Source organism: Malaclemys terrapin, chromosome 9, assembly GCF_027887155.1.
Source record: "Malaclemys terrapin pileata isolate rMalTer1 chromosome 9, rMalTer1.hap1, whole genome shotgun sequence".
Taxonomy (NCBI): Eukaryota; Metazoa; Chordata; order Testudines; family Emydidae; genus Malaclemys; species Malaclemys terrapin.
The window spans coordinates 43326786-43354361 of NC_071513.1; the positions used below are offsets into that span (position 1 = coordinate 43326786).

The 27576-nt window shown below is 49.1% G+C and overlaps 1 protein-coding gene across 7 annotated transcripts in view; it reads right to left on the reverse strand.

Moving 5' to 3' along the window:
- Positions 1 to 8859: 8859 nt before the first annotated feature.
- ENOX2 (ecto-NOX disulfide-thiol exchanger 2) overlaps positions 8860 to 27576 on the reverse strand; it is a 157151-nt gene continuing 138434 nt past the window's right edge. For 5 of the 7 annotated variants that reach the window (XM_054039734.1, XM_054039735.1, XM_054039737.1 and 2 more), the window contains 2 exons: positions 19650 to 19735; positions 8860 to 10321 (listed from right to left, as the gene is read on the reverse strand). In XM_054039734.1, coding sequence (XP_053895709.1) covers positions 10190 to 10321; positions 19650 to 19735 — 218 coding nt within the window. In that variant the 3' untranslated portion in view covers positions 8860 to 10189. Of the gene's footprint in view, positions 10322 to 19649; positions 19736 to 24858; positions 25411 to 26590; positions 26809 to 27576 lie in introns of those variants that run through there. The other 2 variants (XR_008446190.1, XR_008446191.1) reach the window with 2 other exon arrangements.

Here is a 27576-nt window from a genome sequence, read left to right on the forward strand (position 1 = left end):
CAAGGCACATTTTGTACAAAGATTACGACAATAGTGTGTAGGGTGTGAATACAGGGGTGCTTAGTGTCCCAGAGCCCAAGAAGCATTTTTAATTGTGATTTAGGGCCAGATTTTCAAAGGCACTTACACACCTAAAAATGCACATAGGACCTAGTGGGATTGTCAAAGGTACCTGACAGATTAGGGGCCTGACTCCTGCTGAAATCCCACTAGGAGCCTGTCTGCATCTTTAGGCACATAAGTACTTTTGAAAATCTGGGGTTTAGGAGCCTATCTTTGATTGAAAGTCAAAAGTTATTTAGGACCCTACATTCCTAAATGCTATTAGCAAATTTGCCCATATCTCTGTTTTAGGTCTGTACAGCTCCTAGCACAATGGGGCTGGGCCTACTGCAATACAATTATTCACGTATGCCTAGTGTTCAATGAGTCTAAACTCAATTAAAGGGGTACACAGGCAGTCTAAAAAAGGCACAGTAGCTAGCGAAATCCCCCCAAAATGAGACTCAAAACAGTGAACTTTTTGTTTGGGGTGTTCAGCTTTCGATAAACTGGGCCTGATTCTCAGAGAGGTGGAGCAGTTGCAGCTCCCATTTAAACGGAATGAACGGAGAGCTAGTGTAGATGAGAAAGGGGTGTTTTAGGGTGTTGAGTACTGAGTAAATTTATCCCATAAATTACTAAAATGTTATTGTCTAGAGAAACAACAAAAGGTTGGGCCAAACCTCAACAATCAATTGTGTGCGTGACCTCCAGTACTTCAGAGACATGGCATTCTTACTAGGCCTCAGGGGACACCATGGTTAAAGGCAAATATACACTCAAAGTAATTGTGAATAACTTCTTAAGAAAGAAAAAGGAAAAACAAAAACAAAAAACAGAACACCAGCATGCAAATAACAAGGGTCCCTTCAGTCACAGTCCCCTCCGACTGTCTACCTGTGGAGCTCTTTCAGCAGAGATTGCAGCTTGGACAGTGGGTCCATTCCCCATTGTGGGATGCTCCAATGCATGTTATTCCCCCATATCTGTAGGGAGTCCTAGCTCAGTGTATTAAAGAGAGCTAAACAGTTTATGAATGGGCAGAGGAGCTTTGTTTACAGGTCAGTGAATCCTGTTTGGTTTTTCATGGATAACCTAAACAGTTTGTCAATGGGCAGAGGAAAATAATCTTAACTGAGCCCCTGTGAGTCAGTTCCTTAAAAGAAGCTGTTCAATAAATCATTCATTTAAAATAGCAATGTTACATACAATCCCACCAATTCACTTTCAGGAATGGCCTTGAGAAAGGCAAATTAATGAAAGGCAAATTCCACTCTCGCTCTGTTAACCAAGGTTAGCTGATCTCTCCTTTCCAGGAGTTCACAGTCTAAACAAACTGGTGTTTAACAGGAAAAAATTACTAAACATAGCATTGTAATATCCCAGTGGATTCTTATGTTAGTAACCATTCATAGCAAAAACAACAAGGAGTCTGGTGGCACCTTAAAGACTAGAAGAAGTGAGGTTTTTACCCACGAAAGCTTATGCCCAAATAAATCGGTTAGTCTTTAAGGTGCCACCAGACTCCTTGTTGTTTATGTAGATACAGACTAACACGGCTACCCCCTGATACTTGACATTCATAGCAAGGCCATTTGCTTCCATATTTGTACATAAAACATCTCACTATTCACAGAATAATAATATCTGGGAGTTACCGTATGAAGGGCATAGATACACAACACTTACCAAAAAAAAAAAAAAAATACCAAAAGAAGTTCATGTCATCTTAAACAAGCAAGGAATAAACAAAGGTTTTTGCCATAAAATAGACGCATGAGGTAAGAAGTAACCAAAAACTTCTATAAAACATGTCCCAACTATAAATGGTCTCCTTAAAGTTAAGACGGACAAAGATTGTAGACAGTTTACACAAGAAATCCATTTCAATACATACACTTCTCTGTGTGGGTTCAAAACTCAGTGCTTTGTCTTTGAAGAGAGGCAAAAGCAGAGGGGCGGGGGGTTTAAAGGAAGCACAAAGAGGCCCTGGCTTAGGTTTTATGGCTTTCGTAACACCAATCTATAAACATCACTCCTACTTGGATTTTCCTAAATAAGAACCTTTTAATAGTCTTTTATAGAGCCAGCCTTCTCCATCAGGACATAGATATCCCAGGCTATTTATTTTTTATAGGTTGTGTCTGTACCCAACTGATGTCTTGCACAGATGGAAGTTCTGCTCTCCAGAAGACACGTGTTGTCTGTTTGCCTTTCTGACATTTATAACGTACCATTTGCAGTACACTTACAATCACAGAGACTCCTCTCAAATACTCTGTGCAAGACAGAGACCACCGTAACTGACATTTATCTATGTATTTCAGATATGATCCATCGGAAAATAACAGGCTGTTGAAGCAAAATAGAAGTTATAAAGCTGGATTCAAGGGTCTGTGCAAACACACTTAGATGGGATAAATTGGGTTTCCTGGCTAAGGTCTCATCCTCTGATGCTTTTGACACATATCACTGGTTGACAGAAAGCTGGATTTTCTACAAAGGAATTCCTAGCATGGTTATATCCTACTATTTCACAACATGAACATCCAAGAACATAAACGTGAACTACCACGAACATCTTGTGCATGAACACAAGAGTCATTAGCTCATAAAATCCAATGAAAACAAAAGACAAGCTTGCAATAACATCAAATGCTAATAAGTTATCTTTCTATCAATTACCATTTTTGCATCGGTACTGATCAGTAGGCTTTGCGACATGGATCAGACCTCACTTCTCTCCAACAATGGCCTGTAACAACTGCTTCAGTGCAAAGTGCAGCCTGGACAATGACAGGATAACTGCTTCCCTAGCCCTCTTAGTTGCACATCAACTAATGCCCTCACACAGGAGGGGTTAGAGCCCTTCTACTTTTGCCTCTCTAATGTAAACATCAAGCCTTAGAAATATTTAACCCTTATTTTATTTTTAGCCCTGTTAAACTCTTGGCCTCAGTGATCTTCACAACGAGACCCATCTGATATTAAATTTGAGGAAGCATTACTTAATTTGTTATCTGTGTATGAATGACCTGAAGAAATCAGGTATGATTATGGTCTTCAATTAATTTCTGAGTAAACAAATATTCCTCAGGACATTGCATTAACAAATGCAACATAATGCACATTGGAAGGAATCATTTGAACACCTCATACACCTTGTTGGTATCAGGATCCTGACAAGGGCAGTCAGGACCAAGGATCAGAACAGGGTCAAACCTGAAGCTGAGAGGGAGCAGAGTAGTTCATAGTCAAGTTCCAAGCCAGGGTCAGTACTGAGGATCAGAGTCCATATCAGGTTTCAGGATCAGGGTCAAGAGGCAAGGTCCTAATGAAGCCAAAGTCAAAGCCAGGAGTTCAAGAACAGGAATGGTCAGAGCAGCTACAGGAAATCTACACTGTTGCCTACACTCTTCTTGGAATGTCCCTTGGGTTTATTTAGGGTGGAGAGCCTTGAGGCTGCTGCCTGTCAGACCCCTTGAGGTGTAACTTCCCAGGGTCTGCATCCACACCAAATCGTGGGTAGTGGAGTGTGAGCTGGTTACCACGGCTGCTGAATGGCCGCATGGCATTGTCTCATGCCTGATAGCTTGGTAGGCACAGGTTTGAGACCCACTGGGCCTTACGTTGTCCCTCTAGGGATACTGTTTGCCTGGTTAGGCTGTGTCAAAGGCTGCCACAAGGCTAGGGCCATTGACCTGGAATCGCTTGTCTGCCCCATAGCTCTCCCAGTCTACAAGGTATCAGAGGGAGCCATGTTTGATTTTCAAATCCAGTATCCCGTGGACCTCATACTAGTCGTGTGTTTGCATCCGCACCAGAGGTGACAGTGATTGATGAGCTCAGTAAGAGGAGGTGTTGTCAATGTAGGTGTGATAAATGAAGTGGGGGTGCTACCTTTTATGGACACCCAGCCAGCCAGTTAGCTACAAAATCCCTGTTAGTAGCTATTCTCTACTTGCTTTACCTGTAAAGGGTTAAAAAAGCCCATAGGTAAAAGAAAGGGAGTGGGCACCTGATCAAAAGAGCCAATGGGAGGGGTAGAACTTTTTAAAATGGGGGGGGGGGAACCTTCTCTTTGTCTGTTGTTGTTCTCCGGAGAGAGGGGACAGAGCAGGACAGGGCTGGAGCTATGCTGTAAAAAGTTTTAAAACCAGATATGAAAAAGCATCAAATCATACCTTAACCCTACTTATCTGAAACCCCAATTATGTAAGTAAATCAGGGAATGTCGAGGAAGACACGATTAGGGTTATTTCTTTTATTTCTTATTGGCTTATGGACTCCTCTGTGCTAACCCCAGATGCTTTTGTTTTGCTTGTAACCTTTAAGCTGAACCTCAAGAGAGCTATCTTGATGCTTAATTTTTGTAATTGGGTTTTTTAAATCTAGCAAAAGCTTAAGTTCCAGATGTATTTTCTTTCTTTTTTGTTTTTAATAAAATTCGCCTTTTTTAAGAACAGGATTGGATTTTTGGTGTCCTAAGAGGTTTGTGCATATGTTGTTTAATTAGCTGGTGACAACGGCTGATTTCCTTTGTTTTTCTTTCTCAGCTCTTCCCCGGAGGGGGTGTGAAAGGGCTTGAGGGTACCCCCACAGGAAGGAATTCCCAAGTGCGCCTTTTTGGGTTCTCTAAAAAGGTGGGGAGGGGTTTGCACTTGGGTGGTGGCAGAATCTACCCATCCAAGGTCAGAGAGAAGCTGTGACCTTGGGAATTTAATACCAGCCTGGACTGGCCAGTATTAATTTTTAAAATCCTTGCAGGCCCCCACCTTCTGCACTCGAAGTGCCAGAGTGGGGAATCAGCCATGACATGGTGGTAGAGCGGTGGGATCATTTTGAACAAGAAGCACAGACCTCAGGATTTTAAAAAGATATATTTTTCCTTTTGGCAACCTGCAAAGCCAGGGAGGTTTTTTTTCTTTCTTTCTTTTCTTTTCTTTGCTGCCTGAGGGAGCAAAGCGCTTGGAAGCAGAAGCGGAGGAGAGGAGAGAGGCAAAGCACTTGGAAATGAAGCGTTTGGAAGTGGAACTGAAGCACTTAGAGCTGAAAAGGCTAAGCTGGATCAATCAAGTAGCCCTAACAATCCTTCTCCAGGTACCGGTCCACATTCCAAAGAATTCCCCACATACAAGGTAGGCGATGATACAGAGGCCTTCTTAGAAAATTTTGAAAGGGCCTGCATTGGGTACAACATACCTACAGACCAGTGTATGTTGGAACTGAGGCCACAACATGGACCCTTAGCAGAGGTGGCAGCTAAAATGCCTAAAGAACACATGAACGAGTACGAACTTTTTAAAAACAAGGCCAGAATTAGGATGGGGCTAACACCCGAGCATGCCCATCGGTGGTTCAGAGCCCTACGGTGGAAACCACACGTGGCATTTTCCCAACACGCCTACCACATTGTAAAAAATGTGGATGCCTGGATATCAGGAGCAAATGTTAAGTCTCTGGAAGAGCTGTCTCTCCTAATACAAATGGAGCAGTTCTTAGAGGGTGTTCCCGAGGAAATACAAAGGTACATCCTAGATATGAGGCCCAAAACTATAATCAAGGTGGGGGAGATCTGAGCCAAATGGGTGGAGGTGGCGGAGAAGAAGAAAGCTAGTGGCAGTTGGTGGGGATATCAGAAGGCGCAACCCGAGACGACACCTCACCATCGGGATTGGTGGAGTTGATGGGTATGGCTGGGTGGAGATAGGGGTGGAAGCCACAGGTTGCATAGAGTGAGGATGTGATCAGTGTTGTTGTAAGCAAACTCTGCTTGGGGTAGGAGGCTCGACCAGTTGATCTGGTGGAAATTCTTGAAGCAGCACAAGTGTTGTTCTAACACTTGATTCACTCATTCAGACTGACCATCAGTTTGTGGGTGTCACATTCTGGGGTTCAATCCAGACCAGTGAGGGGTTGTGTCACCATATGCTTTGTAACCCTGGGTGCCTCACAGCGCTTTGCTTCTCTAGCTCCCAACTTGTGCTGCTCACAACCAGCCTACCAGCATGCAGGTCACACCCTGGGTGTCTGTGTGTAGCTGCAGCCCTGATCCAACAGCTCTGATCCCAGCAGTTTGCAACACACCAGCCACACTCTGGCTTCTAGCATCATTGGTTACTATGTGCAGGATGACCCCAACACACTCCCAGTCCTAGATTTTCCTACAACCGTGTGTTCTTCACTGTGCAGCCCTCTCCGATCAGTTCCCCTATGCCCCCCCACAGTGCCTCCTGCCTACCGGCAGACCCCGCAGATCAGCGCCTTCCGCCTCCTCCCCCGCCTCCTGTCCACGGCAATCAGCTGGCTCGCGGTGTTCAGATGGGAGGGGGAAGGAGCGAGGACTCGGCGCGCAGGCTCCCCCTCCCTCCCCTGCATCCCGTACGCCGCAAACCAGCTGATTGCCGTGGGCAGGAGGCAGGGGAGGGAGGGTGGAGCCTGCATGCTGAGTCCTTGCTCCTCCCCCCTCCCTCCTGAACGCTGCAAGCCAGCCGATTGCCGCGGGCAGAAGGGGGGAGAAGCGAGGACGCGGCCACCTCCCCCCTCCCTCCCCTGCCTCCTGCCTGTGGCAATCAGCTGGCTTGTGGTGTTCAGGAGGCAGGGGAGGGAGTGGGAGCCTGTGTGGTGTCCTTGTTCCTCCCCCTCCCTCCTGAACCTCCCCCCCGCCACCGGTGCTTGTAGAATAGGGGAAGCTGCCGCAATGTGCTTCTCCTAGCCTACAGCACCTTCAGCCTCCTTGCCTGCCTCATTGTCTCCAGTGCCAGTGGACTGTGCCTGTGTGGGGTAAGGCGTGGGCACCTCCCAACTATAGTACTGTACTGTATTGCAAAAAACATTTCCCTGGAACCTAACCCCCCCATTTACATTCATTCTAATGGGGAAATTGAATTCGCTTAACATCGTTTCACTTAAAGTCGCAATTTTCAGGAACATAACTACAACGTTAAGTGAGGAGTTACTGTACTCAGAGTAGTTGTCAATGTTCACAATCAAACTGGAAGGACATATCAAGTGGGGTCCTACAGGCTGTCCTAGGACCAGTTCTAGTCTATATGTTCATAAATGGTTTGGATAATGGCTTAGAGCAGTTTCCCAAACTTGGGACGCTGCTTGTGTAGGGAAAGCCCCTGGCAGGCTGGGTCAGTTTATTTACCTGCCCCGTCCGCATGTTTGGCTGATTGCGGCTCCCACTGGCCACGGTTTGCTGCTCCAGGCCAATGGGAGCTGCTGGAAGCGGCGCGGGCCAAAGGATGTACTGGCCGCGGCTCCCAGCAGCTCCCATTGGCCTGGAGCAGCGAACCGTGGCCAGTGGGAGCCGCGATCGGCTGAACCTGCAGACGGGGCAGGTAAACAAACCGGCCCGGCCCACCAAGGGCTTTCCCTACACGAGTGGTGTCCCAAGTTTGGGAAACACTGACTTAGACAGTCCACTTATAAAGTGTGTGGATGATACCAAACACTTTGGAGCACAGCATTAGAATTCAAAATGATCTTGAAAAACTGGAAAAATGGTCTCAAGTAATAGGATGAAATTCAGTAAGGACAAATGCAAAGTACTATCCTTAGGAAGGAATCATCAATTGCATAAATGCAAAGTGGGAAATGAGTACCTAGAAAGGAAGGAGTACTGCAGAAAAGGGTCTGGGGATCATAGTGGACCACAAGCTAAATATGAGTCAACAGTGTAACATTGTTGCAAAAGAAGCGAACATCATTCTGGGATGTATTAGCAGGAGTGTTGTAAACCAGACACAAGGAGTAATTCTTCCACTCTGCTCAGCACATGTAAGGCCTCAACCGGAGTACTGTGTCCAGTTCATAGAATCATAGAATATCAGGGTTGGAAGGGACCTCCGGAGATCATCTAGTCCAACCCCCTGCTCAAAGCAGGACCAATCCCCAACTAAATCATCCCAGCCAGGGCTTTGTCAAGCCTGACCTTAAAAACCTCTAAAAACCAGTTCCGGGCACCACATTTTGGGAAAAATGTGGACATATTGGAGAAAGTTCAGAGGAGAACAACAAAAATTATTAAAGGTCTAGAAAACATGACCTATGATGAAAGAATGAAAAAACTGGGTTTGTTTAGTTTGGAGAAGACTGAGGGAGGGCATGACAATCTTCAAGAATGTAAAAGGTTGTTTTAAAGAGGAGAGTGAAATGTTTTTCTCCTTATCCACTGAGGACAGGAAAAGAAATAACAGACTTCAATTGCAGCAAGGAAAATTTAGGTTAGACCGGTGGTTCTCAACCTATTTATCATTGTGGGCCGTAGACTGAGAATGACAGCGCCCCCAACCCAAAAAAAAACCTCTTTGCCCAGACCCCTATGTCCAGCACCCCGACCCAGAGACCCCTCCACAAAGCAGGACCAGGACAGAGCCCCAGGCACAGGGCTCGGCAGCCAGGATCCAGACCCCAGCGTGGGGGGCCGGGCAGCTGGGTGCCAGATCCCAGCGCAAGGGGCCGGGCAGCCAGGGGCCAGATTTTTTTTTTAGCACACCACTGAACTGCAGCTGTGAGCTAACTGGGCTGCAGAACCACTGGGTTAGACATTAGGAAAAAATTCCTAATCATCAGGGTAATTAAGCATTGACACAAATTACCTGGGGAGATTGTGGAATCTCTGTCATTGGAGGTTTTTAAGAACATGTTGGACAAACATCTGTCAGGGATGGTCTAGATAATACTTAGTCCTGCCTCAGTGCGGGGGACAGGACTAGATGACCTATCGAGGTCCCTATTATTTTTGTTATTCTATTATTCCTAGGTAGAGAATAAATAAAACAGGAATCAAGAAATTTACAAAGACAAAACTAGGATGTAAAAAAGTTTTATTTTTAAAAAATACAACTTTCAACAGCTGTGACATGGGCGTTTACAAGTTCCCTGAAATGCTTTCCACCTGCTTTCTGCTTAGTCAGCACAAGCACTAGACTCGTGAGAGCGAGTGACCCACACCCCAAAGCACCACAGGCCAACGCAGCCTGAATCTCACAGAGCAGATCTGAAGAGAACAGTTCCATTAGTTGTCTCCATCTCCACATGAAATGACACGGAGTACACAACCATGCCAATGGGGCGGTGTCTGGCAGGACGTGTGTGCAATAGGCACTGTTTGTAAATGGAGGTTGTGTTCTCATGTCTCCCCATATCTCAGGAATCCCTGTCCATGGTTTGAGCAGTTCACAGTTTGCTATGAATACACAGATCCACTCTTTAGAAACATTCAAGAGGAGGGAAATGCTCTGTTTATGACCCTTGCAGCAGCAGTTCTTCCACAGTTCAGCAAGACAAAGGCAACGAAAGACAGACAATGGTAAACCCAAAGGAGAGGTCACTATTAAAATACAGGCATTTACTAGGACTCTTGTTTCCCAGCTGTATAGAAAATTAAATACCCTTCCCCTTTAAAATCAGATTGTTTACAAAGTGATTCCGCACAGGGTGGACACGTCACATTGTGTTGCTGCCATGACACTGGCTTTAATCTAGGTTTGCTTTTAAATCTGAAAAAGTCTCATATCTGATATAGTAGAGAAAATAGCTTTGTAAAGTAAGTGACCTTTAGGCTCATAAGCATTTTGCAAAGTCATATAAACCTCCTCTTCTCTTTTAAAATGTGCAGAATTTCTAGCATATAATTGTATAAAATACTGATTTTTTCCCCTTCTGTTAATGCTAGAAGCCAGAAAGTCTCTTTTTTGCTATTCCATATTATATTGTATGGCTGCTCTCAACAGCAAAAACATGCATGGTGAGAGAGATTGGGGACACAAAACACATACAAATTGTCAAAACATTAGTTAGTTAGCTAGCTGGGTTTAAAATATATCAAAAAGTCAAACAGTAGCAAAGAGTTTGTTCATAGAACATGTTGGACAGTACTTAAGTATAAGACAAAAGACAACTGAACAAAAAAGTTACAGCACGTGGGATTCATTTGAATTTCTTCCATGAGTCTCCTGCTAGGTGCTGTCTTACATTTGTGATTTCAGTCATGGGATATTCCATAAAAGAATCTATAATTTATTCATGTACCATTCATTATACCATTGTACATGTAGGTTAGAGTAACATCCTAGGTTTGTCTGAGGTACATAGTCTGTCATTATTTTCAATGACCAAAGCCAATCAAGCTGAAAATTCAAGTCATTTTCAGTCCATCAAAGCCACAAAATTTCCATCTTTTCTCCAGGCTAGCCCCAACTCCACTCAGCTCTTGTTTGAAGGTGTGCTGCAGTCTGCTCATCAGAACTTCCACTTCAGTGGGACAAATCTGTGGGAAAGAAGTGAAACTTTTACTGAAAATTAACTGACTTCTGGCTTGAGAATCCCAACTCTCTAGCTACATGTTTGCAGTTTTGAAAATGCTGACCCCAGGCACAAACGCCACTTTCTGCAGTATTTAGGGTTTCCCGAGATCTCCCGTCCAAGTGCTAATGGTGACCCAGCCTGCTTCTGGTTAAGTTATGAGATGTGTTGTCATCACAGTTTGAGGAGGGATGGCTGCAGACATAAAGAATACTAAAAAGAGGAGGAAGAAAAACTATTCTCATTACTTAATTATGCGACTTGAAATAATGGATTCAAATACAAACAAAATGCAAATGAATGTTGCTATGGACTCAAGAATATCTTCTGAAGGGGGAGAGGAATCACAGACATGCAAAATATTCAAGTCACATCTCGATGTGCATCTACTGGAGGTGCTTGTCTGTAACAGCCAGGGAACCACTTAATCAGCAAATGGAGTTCTAGAGAGACACTAAACAATCGCAGCACTGATAGCCCCTTCAAAGAGGAACTGCAAATCAAACCCTACTTTGTTTCTTGCTTTTTCTGTTACACCTGGATGAACAGGAAAGGCCACCTGCTAGTTTCTGCTTTGTCCCGCACAAAATTTTGTTTTGTGTTTCAAATATCAGATCCTGACATGACTTTCCCTGGAAGACCTTAACAGTCTTTGGAAAATCCAGAAGTTGAAACACATATTGCTGCTCTCTGTCATGGATACACAGGATCTATGCTATGTCCCAGATTTTAAACAGTCCCTTGGAGGAATCCCTTCAGAATGCAGACCCCCAAGGGGTCCCACCCTTTCTTAAGGGCAGGGCACACAGCTTCAACACGTCCGAGACTGAGCCTCTGTTTTGCACCATAGGTTCTACCCAGTAAGTCCAACTGAGAAAGACTCCTGGTCAGAGACTTTTACACTCTTCAGGGATCCATGCACCTTAGTAAGTATTTGCAGTGACACCCGACAGCCTCTTCAAAACAAGAGTAGGGCTTATTAGTCAACTGGAATGCAGCACTGGAAAGCCCTTAGGTTAGCACAGAGTAGCACATTTCGGGGCTGGGAGAGCTGTAGTTCAGGATTCACTCTCCAGCTATCTTCTGTGACAGACCCAGACCAGTGGGGTACAGGAGTCTGGTAGAGGGCTGGTCACTGGATGAGTAGTTTTCTGTTCCCTGAGTGACCAGAGAAGAGGCTGCACTGGAGTAATCAGGAACCTGCTAGAACCAGTTAAGGCAGACAGGCTAATTAGGACACCTAGAGCCAATTAAGAAGAAGCTGCTAGAATCAATTAAGGCAGGCTAATCAGGGCACCTGGGTTTTAAAAGGAGCTCACTTCAGTTTGTAGTGGGAGAGTGTGAGGAGCTGGGAGCAAGAGGTGCAAGGAGCTGAGAGGGAGAGGGTGAGGGTGAGGGAGGGAGGGTGTGCTGCTGGAGGACTGAGGAGCACAAGCATCATCAGACACCAGGAGGAAGGTCCTGTGGTGAAAATAAGGAAGGTGTTTGGAGGAGGCCATGGGGAAGTAGCCCAGGGAGTTGTAGCTGTCATGCAGCTGTTACAGGAGGCACTATAGACAGCTGCAGTCCACAGGGCCCTGGGCTGGAACCCGGAGTAGAGGGTGGGCCCGGGTTCCCCCCAAACCTCCCAATTGACCTGGACTGTGGGTTCTTTCAGAGGGGAAGGTCTCTGGGCTGTTCCCCAACCCACATGGTGAATCTCTGAGGCAAGAAAATCCGCCAATAAGCGCAGGACCCACCAAGATAGAGGAGGAATTTTGTCACACTGGTGTCAGGGGTGGGATCTTGGGGTGCACAGCGCGGCAGAAGAAGGAGGGCGATTTAAAAAAAAAAAACACAACAAAAAGGGAGAGGGTTTATTTTTTTTCACCACCATGGATGACGTAGTGCGGGCACTGATACAAGCTACGGCGGCCCAGCAGGAAGCTACCTGTGTCCAGGCAGCTGCCCAACCGGAGGCAGTGCGGCTGCAGCAAGAGACTAATCGCCTGCTGATGGACCAGGCTGCTCAAGACCGAGCTATGTTGCGGGAACTGGTAAACCAGGTAAAGTCCCTTACAGAGCTGAATCGCAGCCATGATGGGACGCAGCTCATATGGGCCAGCCATTGGCTGCAGAAAATGACACGGGAGGATGATGTAGAGGCATACCTTCTGGCCTTTGAGAGGACAGCCCTACAGGAGGCCTGGCCTCGAGATCAGTGGTCTGGCATCCTTGCCCCATTCCTGTGTGGGGAGGCCCAGAAAGCCTACCATGATCTGCCTGAAGAGGCTGTGGCAGACTACCCCCAACTGAAAGCAGAGATCCTGGCCAGATCTGGGGTAACGACAGCAGTGCGGGCCCAGCAGTATCACGGTTGGAGGTTCCAGGAAGACAAAACCCCGTGGTCCCAATTGTATGACCTTATCCATCTCGCACGAAAGTGGTTGCAAACAGAGTCCCGGAGTCCGGAAGAGATACTAGCGGTTCTGGTCATCGACCGATACATGAGGGGACTACCAACAGACCTTTGTGCCTGGGTAAGCCAGAACGAACCCTCCACCTATGACGAGGTTGTCGCCCTGGTAGAGAGGCGAAGGACAGCGAGGGAGCTGACCCGACCAGTTAAGGAAGAGGCACCCCGGGTTAAACTAGCAGCACCAAGCCCTAAAGTTCGGGTGATTGGGCCACCAGGAGGGCCCAGGTGGAAAAAGAGAGAGGCTGAAGACCCATCAGAGGCCACAAAGAGTCGGAGCACTGAGGGAGAAGAGGATCGTGATGTTAGACTGCCCAAACCAAGAGACCGGGGAACGCTTAGGGCTCCATACAGATGTTATGCCTGCGGGGAGTGGGGACACATAGCTGCACAGTGTCCCAATGCTGAGGAGCCTATGCAGTGTAACCTGGGGAACTGGGCAGATCCATGCTCCCTACTCCACCTTGTGGGGGTCTCACTAACCCCACATATGTATACCAGACCAGTGAAACTAAATGGGGTAGGGACCACGGCACTAGTTGATTCGGGGAGTGCTATCATGCTTATCTCAGGGAAGCTCGTGAAGCATAGTCAGCTGCTACAGGCTAAACGCACGGGGATAACATGTGTCCATGGGACAGTTAGCTACTACCCCACCATCCCAGTAAAAATCGAGATCCAAGGGAACACTACTGAGGTAGCAGCAGGTGTAGTCCCTAAACTTCCATACCCAGTGCTCATAGGGAGGGACTTCCCAGGGTTTGGAAACTTACTCCCGGTAGGGGGATTGGAGAAAGATGGGGACCCAAAAATTGGTGAGGCATCCACAGCAGACTGTCAACCCCCAATCTTCTCTGAAATATCCCCAGATTTGTTCTCCACTCCCAGACAGGGTAGAAAGACAAAAAGGGAAAGAAGGGCAGCTAAGGCCTTGGGAATCCGAATACTGACCAAAAGCCAGAGGGTCGCTCTTGTAGGTAGGCGGACCCGCGCAGCTGAAAAGGAGGCCACGCAGGAGGGAGAAGCACCTGAGTCTGACCCCCACCCTAATGCTTCTGAACCAGTAGAGGCAACAGAGACTGGGCCCCTAGATCTTCGGCAGATTAGCCCCGGGAGAGGAAATTTTGGACGGGACCAGGCAGAAGACCCAAGGTATGACAACATTAGGAAGGAGATGACTGAAATAGATGGGGTCCCTGTGGAAGGGAAAACCCAGGGACCAGGACCCTACTTCATAATGAAGAAGGATCTCTTATACCGGGTTGCACCAGTACAGGGGCAGAAGGTACAGCAGATCCTAGTACCTCAGAAACACCAGAACGCTGTATTAAGTCTTGCTCATAGTCATCTTTTGGGGGGGCATTTGGGGGTAGAGAAGACCCTGGCACGAGTCTTATGACGGTTCTTCTGGCCTGGAGTACATGAAGAAGTGCAGAGGTACTGTGCCTCCTGCCCGGAGTGTCAGCTGCACAGTCCCCGTCCCCACTTGAGGGCACCTTTAGTACCCCTTCCCATCATAGAGGTCCCCTTCGAGTGAATAGCCATGGACCTAGTGGGACCCCGGAGAATACGGCTCGGGGCCACCAATATATACTTGTTGTTTTGGACTATGCTACTCGCTACCCAGAAGTCGTCCCCCTGCGGAACACGGCCTCTAAAACTATAGCCAAAGAGCTGGTGGGGATCTTTGCCCGAATGGGGCTACCGAAGGAGATATTAACCGACCAAGGAACCCCATTTATGTCGAAGCTAATGAAGGACCTCTGTACGCTGCTCCATATACATACTCTGAGAACTTCGGTCTATCATCTGCAGACTGATTGGTTGGTAGAACACAAGGGTGACCAGATGGTTCTTATCCCTCCAACCTTTCCAGTTCCGTGTGCAACACAGAGCAGGGAGCCGTCATGGCAACGCCGATGGCTTGTCACATGTGCATTGTCTGGCGTCCCAAGCTGCCCAACCCCTTGGCGTTGAGCAGGGGGGGGAGGGATATGTGACGGACCCAGACTAGTGGGGTACAGGAGTCTGGTAGAGGGCAAATATACTGGTCACTGGATGAGTAGTTTTCTGTTCCGTGAGTGACCAGAGAAGGGGCTGCACTGGAGTAATCAGGAACCTGCTAGAACCAGGTAAGGCAGGCAGGCTAATTAAGACACCTGGAGCCAATTAAGAAGAAGCTGCTAGAATCAATTAAGGCAGGCTAATCAGGGCACCTGGATTTTAAAAGGAGCTCACTTCAGTTTGTAGTGCGAGAGTGTGAGGAGCTGGGAGCAAGAGGCGCAAGGAGCTGAGAGGGAGAGGGTGAGGGTGTGCTGCTGGAGGACTGAGGAGCACAAGCGTTATCAGACACCTGGAGGAAGGTCCTGTGGTGAGAATAAGGAAGGTGTTTGGAGGAGGCCTTGGGGAAGTAGCCCAGGGAGTTGTAGCTGTCATGCAGCTGTTACAGGAGGCACTATAGACAGCTGCAGTCCACAGGGCCCTGGGCTGGAACCCGGAGTAGAGGGCGGGCCCGGGTTCCCCCCAAACCTCCCAATTGACCTGGACTGTGGGTTCTTCCAGAAGGGGAGGTCTCTGGGCTGCTCCCCAACCCACATGGTGAATCTCTGAGGCAAGAAAATCTGCCAGTAAGCGCAGGACCCACCAAGATAGAGGAGGAACTTTGTCACACTTTTTATGGAGTAATGTATTATGAGTTCTGGTCCCAGCTCTGCAGCTGACCTGCTGTGTGGCCTTGAACAAATCACTTCACCTCTCTCTGTTGGTTTGACTGATGGTACTCGTGAGCTAAGCTCTGTAGCCTTTCCTGTGAAGCAGGGCGCCTGAACCAGAGGGTTACGGCATCCCAGGAGAGTCAAGAAAGGCAATCAGGGGGACATGAGACATTAGATACTATATTACAATCTAAAGCAAAGAAAATCTGGCTCCCCCCAACTCCCTTCCCTTTCAAGGTTGAATATTCTCTATCAACCTCCCAAACACACATTATAGAGCAGGGGTCTGCAACCTATGGCACGCGTGCCAAAGACAGCATGCGAGCCGATTTTTAATGGCATGCTGCTGCCTGCCCAAGCAATGTGCCAGTAAAAATCCTGCCTGGCCCGGCCCAGCCCATTCTTCTCTGCTCTCCCCTCCCCCCCGCAGGGGCAGGGAGGCAGAAGCATAGGCGTGTGCACGGGCTGTCACCAGGCACACCCTGCCAAATGGCCCCACTCTCCCGGCACAGCAAGCCACGGGGTCCATGCTCCCGGGCCGGAGTGCCCGGCCGAGCGCAGCAAGCCGCTGGCCCCTCCCCCGCCTCCCCCCTCTCCTGGAGCCCTGCCGCTACGCACGCAGCGCTCTGGGGGCCGGGGCTGCGCGCTCCCGCGGGGCAGTATTTGGCTCCACGGGGAGGCAGACACGCTCCCCGCTCATCTGTGGGGTGGTATGAATGCATCGTTAAAGGACTGGCTGAAACTGACCCATATCAAGGGAGGATCCGAAAAGACAACGGGAATCCCAATGACCAGGCTGTTCACATCTATCAACGAACAACCAAGAGGAAGGTGATTTTCCCTCCACCCTTTGGAAAACAAAGGGGAAAGGTGTCAGGTGGCTGGGCTCAGAGCTGGCCTTTGCAGAGACTCACACACTCACCTGGGACAGAGTGACAAAGGCACAGAGACAGAGAGAGGGAACCAAAATGGCTTCAGTGGCAGCATGGCTCCAGGGAGCTCTGGCCTGGCACTGGCCAGGCTGAACTCTGTCTTAACTTTTGTTTCCTTTGCTAACCTAAGGGCTTTCAGATTATGTAGCCAGGTGCCTAATACACTGTCTCCTTGTTTCGAGAAGGCTGCCTGCTGCGGCTGCAAATTCTCACAGAGAGCATTGAGGCCATGAGAGGGGTCACTTCCAAAAGTCTGGTTGGTTACTAGCTGGAACACAGACCAGACCCCGTGGATCTGCAACAGCATCATCTTGTAAAGGTTACAGAGCTTGGGCTGTTACCTCCCTGGGCTAGATGTGACTTGACCAGAATTTGGACACCATCCAGGAAGTGACACAAGTGGGCATCTTGGACTCCCAGGGCATGTCTGTGCGAACACTTACTGAGCAGCAAGCTGCGGTGTAACTCCACAGTGCTCAACATGTGCCTGTCCAAGGGAGATGAGGTGAGTCACCACTCAGGCATGCAGCAACTGACTTACCCTTCCAACAGAGCCTGCATACGGCAGCAACCTAGCCCTGAGCCAAGTCTGGGTCAGATAACCCCTGGCTCAGCTATTTCCCCAACCCCACCAGAGCTGCAGATCAGTCTGTGCAACAGCCCTACCAAGCCAAGAACCACACAGTGAGGTAGCAGGAGAACAGACTCCAGAGACTCCCAGCCTGCTCTTGATCCTGTTTCTGTTCCTGCCCAAGCCCTGTTCCAGTCTTGTCCTTGCCCTACTCTGACCTTGTTCCAGCCCTGTTACCAACCTGCTCCAGCCTTGCCTCCGCTTCCTGGCCCTCCCTGGATGCTTGGACTCTGACTGCCCGGCTTCGACCTCTGGCCTGTATCTGGACACCAGCTTGGCTTGTCCCTGGACTCTGGGCACCCAGTTTCAACCCCAGGCTTGCACCTGGACTCCAGCTACGTGGCTTGTCCACAGACTCTGATCTTAGTTCTGACCTCCGACTCCCCGGATCTCAATTCCAGCGCCACCCTTGGCCCAGTCCCAACCCTACATCCAGCTTCGACCGCCACTCCAACCACCAGGCCTGACTACCACGAGGCAGCACCTGACACACAGGGCTTATCAAGGGAGATACTCTCACACACCCTGCTATCACCACCAACGCAGCAAGGCCAGAATACACAGTCACCCCACCCCACACAAAAGGTCAGACCTACATACTCAGAGGGAAGCCCATCTCTATCCCCTCAATAGCTGGTTGTACCCAGAGAGATACTCCAAACCTCCCCTCCACCCATCCACCTCTGTGTCTGCCGAGACAGAAAATCATCATCCCCACCAGGCCAGGCCAGTATCCAGCTCGACCATCGCTAAGAGGAAAGCAAAACAAGCAGGAAATGAGAAGGCCAAGATGGAATTTGAAAAGCAAACAGTCTAAGATATAAAAACAATAGCAAGAACTTTTTTCACTAAATCAGCAGCAGAAAACCTGGAAGAGAATCAGCAGGTCCACGAGGAAGTTAAGGGAACAACAAGGAGAATAAGCAAGTTGCAGAGAAGCTAAACAACTTCTGTGCCTCAGTCTTTGCCACAGAGAATGATGTGAAGATACCTATTCCAAAGTAATTACGGTGAGGCTCTCTTAGAGATTGAGCTGTCCAAACAGAAAACACTGGAAGAAATGGTAATGAGCCAAAAGGACAACAGGGTATTTCTCAAGGGAGCTGAGGGAAATTAAGAATTAAGTGGTTGCTATCAAAAATACATGATTTATCCTGTAACGGGATTTTACACTGGTGCACTGGAGGCGAGTGAATACTGTATACATCTTTAGAAAAGACATTAGAGTGATCCTGGAGAAATACAGAAGAATGAGCTCTACTTCCCAGTCAGGAAAATTATCTGCAAATTAATTAAAAAGAGAGTTATAAAACAACCTTGATGAACATGATACCATACACCAGGGACAGACCATAAAGGCAAGTCAATAGAATAGTGGATAGAGAAGAATAGGAAGACATAATTCACTTAGACTTTCAAAAGCCGTTGGCAAAGTCCCTCACTATTAAGGCTATTAAGCAAACCAAGGCATGGAGTAAGAGAGAAAAACTGCCAGACATCATCAGAAACTGGTTAAGAGATGCTGCACAAAACAGAAGCCAGAACAAATGACTCATGCTCCTTGTGCTACAACTTGCTTGTTTAGCTCTTATTTTCATCACCTTTCTCCCCCTCCATTTGTTCCATCCACCTGTTCTGCTCTGTTGTAACCTAGATTGCTAGGTCTTTAGGGCACGGACAGGCATTCAACAAGCATGGGCTACCCACACCAAGCCCTAGATGCTACTACAAATTCACATGAATGTCCTCGCCAAGCTGCTATCTCAACTTCTGGAGTGAGCCCACAAGTGGAAGAAGGGGAGGAGGCAGCATGAGGAGATGGTGACCCGGGGTTCTGGGAAGCCAGGAGCCAGGTCTGAGGGGTCTTTCAGGTGGGAGGGGTGCAGAGGTCCCAGCCAATCCCAGTCTCTCCAGTGAGAGGGGATGGCGGAGAGGTCCTGACCAGTCTTGGTCTCTCTCTAATGGGAGGGGAAGGGGGGAGACGTCCTGGTCTCTCCGGTGAGAAGGTGGAGGAAGTGGGGAGAGTCCCCAGCTGGTCCTGGTAGATCTGCTGGGAGTGGAGTGGAGGGAATGGAGATTCCAGTCAGTCTCTCTCACCCAGAGCTGGTCCTTGGAGGTGGGGAAGAAGTGGCAGCTGAAGCTGTCAGTGACCGGCCAGAGCAGGGTGTAAGGAGATGGTGGCCTGGGTTCTGGGAAGCGAGGGTAAGAGACCCCTGCCGAACCACACTGGTTGGTCCTGGGTTTAGCAGGCCAATGCTCAAACCACTGAGCTATCCCTCCCCTCCAGGTGGTTTGAGATTTGGCCTGCTAAACCCAGGGTTGTGAGTTCAATCCTTGAGGGGGCCATTTAGGGAACTGGGGTAAAAATCTGTCTTGGGATTGGTCCTGCTTTGAGCAGGGGGTTGGACTAGATGACCTTCTGAGGTCCCTTCCAACCCTGATATTCTGTGATTCTATGATTCACACAGAAAGACAACCACCCTCCTGGCCTGCCTAGACAGAGAGTGACCCTCCTCCCCATCTGAGTCTGCCCAGAGAGACCGAGACCTCAGCACACCTACCTTGGTGTCGAGCCGCTGTAAGTAGGAACAGATGTACTCTATGCTTGCTCCAAATGGGTGAACATGAAGAAATGTTGAAATTATACCTAGGGAAATAACATGGCAGGGGTCATTCTTGTGATTCAGCTGAGAGCACCAAGATTGCACAGTCTGCATGCAGGGCTTTTCCCTGCATGCGCTGTGCTGGGTCCTGTCCTGTGTGCTGCAATGTAATGTGGAGCACAGCATTTCTTTGGGCAGCAACTCAGACAGCAATATCCCTCATGAGGGTATGTCTACACTACGAAATTAGTTCGAATTTATAGAAGCCGGTTTTATTGAAATCAGTTGTATACAGCCGATTGTGTATGTCCACACAATAAAATGCTCTAGGTGCTCTAGTCGGCAGACCGCGTCCACAGTACGAGGCTAGCGTCGACTTCCGGAGCATTGCACTATGGGTAGCTATCCCACAGCTATCCCACAGTTCCCGCAGTCTCCGCCGCCCCTTGGAATTCTGGGTTGAGATCCCAATGCCCGGATGATGCAAAACAGTGTCGCGGGCGGTTCTGGGTACGTGTCGTCAGGCCCCTCCCTCCCCCGTCACAGTAACGGCAGACAATAGATTCGCGCCTTTTTACCTGGGTTACCTGTGCAGACAACATATGTCCTCTTGGTGCCGGCAGACGTGGGACTGCATTGCTACACAGCAGCAGCTGCTAACTGCCTTTTGGCGGTAGACGGTGCAGTAGACTGGTAGCCTTCATCGGCGATCTGGGTGCTGGCAGCCGTGGGGCTTGCCTTTTGGCAGTAAATGGTGTATTATGACTGTTAGCCGGCCTATTACAAGTCGGGTCATCGCACGTTAGCAGAGTCTTCCCTGAGCAGCAGCTCGTACAATAGGCCTGAAGACCATTGTCATACACCGCCCCGTATTTGCTGCCAAGCACCCAGAAAGATGCCGAGGGCTATCAGTCACGCTGCACCGTCGTCTTAAGATGTAAAAAAATAGATTTTCTCTGTATTCATTTGCTTCCCCCTCCCTCCGTCAAATCAACGGCCTGCTAAACCCAGGGTTTTCAGTTTAATCTTTGGGGGGGACCAGTCTGTGACAGTTGTTTGTGTCTCTCCCTGATGCACAGCCACCGTTCTTTATTTTAATTCCCTGTGCCTGTACGCCATGTCGTCACTCGGCCCCCCTCCCTCCTTCCCCTAGGCCGTCAGATACTACGTTTGCGCCACAGCTCGAGCTGAGAAGCTTTGAATTCTGGGTTGAGATCCCAATGCCCGGATGATGCAAAACAGTGTCGCGGGCGGTTCTGGGTACATGTCGTCAGGCCCCTCCCCCCTCGTCACAGCAACGGCAGACAATAGATTCGCGCCTTTTTACCTGGGTTACCTGTGCAGACAACATACCACGGCAAGCATGGAGCCCGCTCAGCTCAGCTGAGCTCACCGTCACCATATGTCCTCTGGGTGCCGGCAGACGTGGGACTGCATTGCTACACAGCAGCAGCTGCTAACTGCCTTTTGGCGGTAGACGGTGTAGCATGAGTGATAGCCGTGGGGCTGGCAGCCGTGGGGCTGGCAGCCGTAGGGCTGCATTGCACCAGCCCCTTCCAGGCGATGGTATATTATGACTGGTACCCGTCATCGTCATACTGGTATGGCTGTCAATCATGGCCACCTGGGCAGACATGCTACTGTTTTGATGATGACGGTTACCAGTCATAATATACTATTTTCTGCCAATTGCCCAATATTGTCTGCTAAGCACCCAGAAGAGGCCGAGGGCGATGCTGGGTGCTGGCGGACGTGGGACTGGCAGACGTGGGGCTGCATTGCTACACAGCAGCAGCCCCTTGCCTTTTGGCAGATGATGGCATATTATGATTGGTACCCATCGTCATCGTACTGGTATGGCTGTCACTCATGCTGCAGCGTCGGCTGCCACCTTAAGATGTAAAAAATAGATTTGTTCTGTGTTCATTTGCTTCCCCTTCCTCCGTGAAATCAACGGCCTGCTAAGCCCAGGGTTTCCAGTTTAATCTTTGGGGGGACCATTCTGTGTGACAGTTGTTTGTGTTTCTCCCTGTTCCTGTACCTGTACGCCATGTCGTCACTCGGCCCTCCCTCCCTCCCTCCCGCCCTCCTTCTCCTGGTCCATCAGATACTACTTTCGCGCCTTTTTTCTGACCAGGCGCCATAGCTAGCACTGGGATCATGGAGCCCGCTCAGATCACCGCGGCAATTATGAGCACTATGAACACCACGCGCATTGTCCTGGAGTATATGCAGAGCCAGAACATGCCAAGGCGAAACCTGGACCAGGCGAGGAGGCGATTGCAGCGCGGCGACGAGAGTGATGAGGAAATTGACATGGACATAGACCTCTCACAAGGCACAGGCCCCAGCAATGTGGAAATCATGGTGTCACTGGGGCAGGTTGATACCGTGGAACGCCGATTCTGGGCCCGGGAAACAAGCACAGACTGGTGGGATCGCATCGTGCTGCAGGTATGGGACGATTCCCAGTGGCTGTGAAACTTTCGCATGCGTAAGGCCACTTTCATGGAACTTTGTGACTTGCTTTCCCCTGCCCTGAAACGCCAGGATACCAAGATGAGAGCAGCCCTCACAGTTGAGAAGCGAGTGGCGATAGCCCTGTGGAAGCTTGCAACGCTAGACAGCTACCTGTCAGTCGGGAATCAATTTGGAGTGGGCAAATCTACGGTGGGGGCTGCTGTGATCCAATTTGCCAGGGCAATGAAAGACCTGGTGATAGCAAGGGTAGTGACTCTGGGCAACGTGCAGTCAATAGTGGATGGTTTTGCTGAAATGGGATTCCCAAACTGTGGCGGGGCCATAGACGGAACCCATATCCCTATCTTGTCACCGGAGCACCAAGCCACCGACTACGTAAACCGCAAGGGGTACTTTTCAATGCTGCTGCAAGCCCTGGTGGATCACAAGGGACGTTTCACCAACATCAACGTGGGATGGCCGGGAAAGGTACATGATGCTCGCGTCTTCAGGAACTCTGCTCTGTTTCGAAAGCTGGAGGAAGGGACTTTCTTCCCGGACCAGAAAGTGACCATTGGGGATGTTGAAATGCCTATCGTGATCCTTGGGGACCCAGCCTATCCCTTAATGCCATGGCTCATGAAGCCGTACACAGGCAGCCTGGACAGGAGTCAGGACCTGTTCAACTACAGGCTGAGCAAGTGCCGAATGGTGGTGGAATGTGCATTTGGACGTTTAAAAGCGCGCTGGCGCAGCTTACTGACTCGCTCAGACCTCAGCGAAAAGAATATCCCCATTGTTATTGCTGCTTGCTGTGCGCTCCACAATATCTGTGAGAGTAAGGGGGAGACCTTTATGGCGGGGTGGGAGGTTGAGGCAACTCGCCTGGCCGCTGATTACGCGCAGCCAGACACCAGGGCGGTTAGAGGAGCACAGCAGGGCGCGGTGCGCATCAGAGAAGCTTTGAAAACGAGTTTTGTGACTGGCCAGGCTACTGTGTGAAACTTCTGTTTGTTTCTCCTTGATGAACCCTCCAACCTCCCCCCCCCCCCCCGACCCGGTTCACTCTACTTCCCTGTAAACCAACCACCCCACCCCACCCCACCCTCCCCTCCCCTCCCGCTTGCAGAGGCAATAAAGTCATTGTTTTTTCACATTCATGCATTCTTTATTAGTTCCTTACAGAGGTAGGGGGATAATTGCCAAGGTAGCCTGGGATGGGTGGGGGAGGAGGGATGGAAAAGGACACACTGCATTTTAAAACTTTAACTCTTATTGAAGGCCAGCCTTCTGATGCTTTGGCGATCATCTGGGGTGGAGTGACTGGGTGGACGGAGGCCCCCCCACCGTGTTCTTGGGCGTCTTGGTGAGGAGGCTATGGAACTTGGGGAGGAGGGCTGTTGGTTACACAGGGGCTGTAGCGGCGGTCTCTGCTCCTGCTGCCTTTCCTGCAACTCAACCATACGCTCGAGCATATCACTTTGATGCTCCAGCAGACGGAGCATTGCCTCTTGCCGTCTGTCTGCAAGCTGACGCCACCTATCGTCTTCAGCCCGCCACTTGCTCTGTTCTTCCCGCGATTCAGCCCGCCACCTCTCCTCTTGTTCATATTGGGCTTTTCTCATCTCCGACATTGACTGCCTCCACGCATTCTGCTGTGCTCTATCAGCCTGGGCGGACATCTGCAGCTCCGTGAACATCTCGTCCCTCGTCTTACGTTTTCTCTTTCTAATGTTCACGAGCCTCTGCGAAGGAGAAACATTTGCAGCTGGTGGTGGAGAAGGGAGAGGTGGTTAAAAAAGACACATTTTAGGGAACAATGGGTACACTCTTTCATTACAAGGTCGCATATTTCGGCTTGCAGGCAGCCATCGTAGGCCACAGTGTTTTGGCTTTTTTAACCTTCTTAACATGCGGGAAAGGTTGCAAACAGCAGCGCATTTCCCATATCAAGGATGAATTGGGTTGTCCATTTAAAATGGGGTTTCAATGTAAAAGGAGGGGGCTTCGGTTTCCCGGTTAACATGCGGCAGAAACACAAGTAAACCCCCCCCCCCCCCCACACACACACACACGATTCTCTGGGATGATCACTTCACCCCTCCCCCCCACCGCGTGGTTAACAGCGGGGAACATTTCTGGTCAGAAGAGCAGGAACGGGCGCCTCTGAATGTCCCCCTTAATAAAATCTCCCCATTTCAACCAGGAGAGCTTTCTGGAGATGTCCCTGGAGGATTTCCGCTCCATCCCCATACACGTTAACAGACTTGCTTGCTTTTTTTTTGTAATGTTTACAAATATTTACAAAGTTACACTCACCAGAGGTCTCCTGTGTGCCCTGAGGGTCTTGGGTGAGTTCGGGGGTTACTGGTTCCAGGTCCAGGGTCACAAACATATCCTGGCTGTTGGGGAAACCGGTTTCTCCGCTTCCTTGCTGCTGTGAGCTACCTACAGTACCTCCATCGTCATCTTCCTCGTTCCCCGAACCGTCTTCCCTGTGTGTTTCTCCAGTGAGAGAGTCATAGCACACGGTTGGGGTAGTGGTGGCTGCACCCCCTAGGATCGCATGCAGCTCCGCGTAGTAGCGGCAAGTTTGCGGCTCTGCCCCGGACCTTCCGTTTGCTTCTCTGGCTTTGTGGTAGGCTTGCCGTAGCTCCTTAATTTTCACGCGGCACTGCTGTGTGTCCCTGTTATGGCCTCGGTCCTTCATGGCCTTGGAGATCTTTTCTAATACTTTTCCATTTCTTTTACTGCTACGGAGTTCAGCTATCACTGCTTCATCTCCCCATATGGCGAGCAGATCTCGTACCTCCCGTTCGGTCCATGCTGGAGCTCTTTTGCGATCCTGGGAGGACTCCATGACGGTTACCTGTGCTCTCCACGCTGGGCAAACAGGAAATGAAATTCAAACCTTCGCGGGTCTTTTCCTGTCTACCTGGTCAGTGCATCTGAGTTGAGAGCGCTGTCCAGAGCGGTCACAATGAAGCACTGTGGGATAGCTCCCGGAGGCCAATAACATCGAATTCCGTCCACACTACCCCAATTCCGACCCGCAAAGGCCAGTTTTATCGCTAATCCCCTCGTCGGAGGTGGTGTAAAGAAACCGGTTTAAAGGGCCCTTTAAGTCGAAAGAAAGGGCCTCGTTGTGTGGACGTGTCCAGGCTTAATTCGGTTTAACGCTGCTAAAGTCGACCTAAACCCGTAGTGTAGACCAGGCCTTAGTCCAATACAGACAGCTCTCAAAGTGATTGGGAAGCTCCTGCAATGGGCAACATGAAGCACTATGAGATGCAGCAACGGGTCTGCATCAACATGAGGAGGACGGGCCCTCAAAGAGGTGGAAGGAGACAAAGAGGGAGAAGGGTGAGAGACACAAAGGAGGGAGATAGTGGCAGGTATGCACATTAGTTCCCAAACATTTTGCTGAACCAAATGAAGGCAGGTCTGGCTGTGCCCAACAGGAGCAGAAACCACCTGACCATCAACAGAGCAAGCAGGCAGCAGGTAGACGAAGCAGACAGGCCCCCAGCATATCCATGAAGCAGTGCCCACAGCACCAGAAGCAAAACGAGCCCAGGCCCATAAGACCCAAGCACTAGGATTCTGTCTCCCACCCAGAGACACATGGTCCTCCACAGCCCAGACTTTAACTCTTTGGGATTGACCCCTAGGAAAGAAGTTTGGAAATTTTCTGCAGTTGACTTTAATTGATTTGTGGGGAGGAGACAGCTCAGAGGGAACTAGGATTTGGAGGATGGGGTTTATTCCTGAGGAGCATGGGGGAAAGGAGGAACAGATTTGGGGTGGGACAGAATGTGTACGGGGGAGCACAGGGTGTGTGCAGGGGGAGATGGGCTGGTTTGAGGGCTCAAACCTGCAGTTTCCCCAGGAAGGAAATGAAAGTTTCCCTCATGAACCGGGGCCAGATTGGGGGTTTCAGTGGGACTGGGAAGAAGGCAGGGCTGGGCATGCCCTTAGGGTCCGGATTGCTTTAACAAGGCAGCACCCTCCACTTTCCTCCTGGCAGGTGCTTTGAGAGCAGCTAAGCAGCATTCTATCAAGAGTCTGCTGTCAAGGACCTGGGTTGGGAGCTGTCCATTACCTCTTTTTAAGACTGTCTCAGTCACAGGGGAACTTGAAAGACTCAACATCATTATGTCTAAACTCAGTATTTCTAAAACGAGTGATAACAATGTAAAATTATCAACAAAAACTGCTGGGCATGAAAAATTACAAAACAACCATATCAGATGCTCCAAAATCTCTGCTTTCATTCCTTCTGAAGCATCTGGCATTGGCCACTGGGCTAGACGGACAATTGGTTGGACCCAATATGACCATTCTTATGTCCTTATCCTCAGTAGCATGCAAGACTTTGGAACAAATTGTGAAAGAGAATAATTAAATTAATGAGGTAAACAGAAAAGGGGGTGACTAACCTGATTTCCTTCTTTGAGAAAAGAACTGATTTTTTTAGTTCCATGAACTGGACTGAAGCCTGTTGGTAAGGGTCTAGGATCTTGGCTGTCATGCGATCAACCCTGGGTGAACTTCTTAGTTAGTTAGTCCAGCATGGGTGGCGCTGGGTGGTAGCTGGAAAGTGGTCAGTTGGCTGAATTTTAGCATGCTTCTGAAGTGGTGGTGGTGGATTTCCTTCCTCAAATGAAAAGTTGTTAATCTCAATGATTATGCATCCCACATGCTTTAGCTAGTAAAGGACTGGATCAGCATGGCAGGGAGCTCAGTTTTCCTGCAGTACTTTTTAAGACTTTTTTGTGTGAATAGAGCAAATGCAGAGAAGGAAGAGATCACATTATCAACGTAAGTTCATTATATGTTTCCTGGTGTCCCAATTCAATGTGGGCAATTTTCTCTGAGAACAGGCTAATGGTTCTTCACAGCAGGAGGTGCCAGGCTGTGGACATGCGTGAAGGCAAGTGTAGTTTAACAACATAATTCAGTCTAGAACAGTTTAGTGGGTCATGATTTAGCAGCTGCTATGATGGAGGAGCACTTATGTCCATGAGATTTTGGACCTTAAACATGGTCCTGGGTCCAGGACTATATATTGTCTATCCTGTACTTCAGAGCACTGTCAATTGGAGAAAAAGGAGAAAACTTTTTAGTAGCAGGTTGTTTAAAAAAAATGGAGAGTGTTTGAAACTGCTCAGAGGTTTGGAATGTGAAAATATGTCCCAGGGAGGCAGATGTGACCTTGTCTAGATGAAGATTCAGTGGAATGATGCTAGCCCTAGCTTGACCTGTGACAAAGCAACTGCACTTTAGCAAGTGCTAAAGTGATAAAAGCCCAGCAGGGAGAGTGCAGGCAAGGGGATCAAAGGTGCATAACATAGCAATATATCCGATGAAAGTCACCATCCCATACATAGTACCAATGTGCACAAGTGTACAGCATGTGTCATTA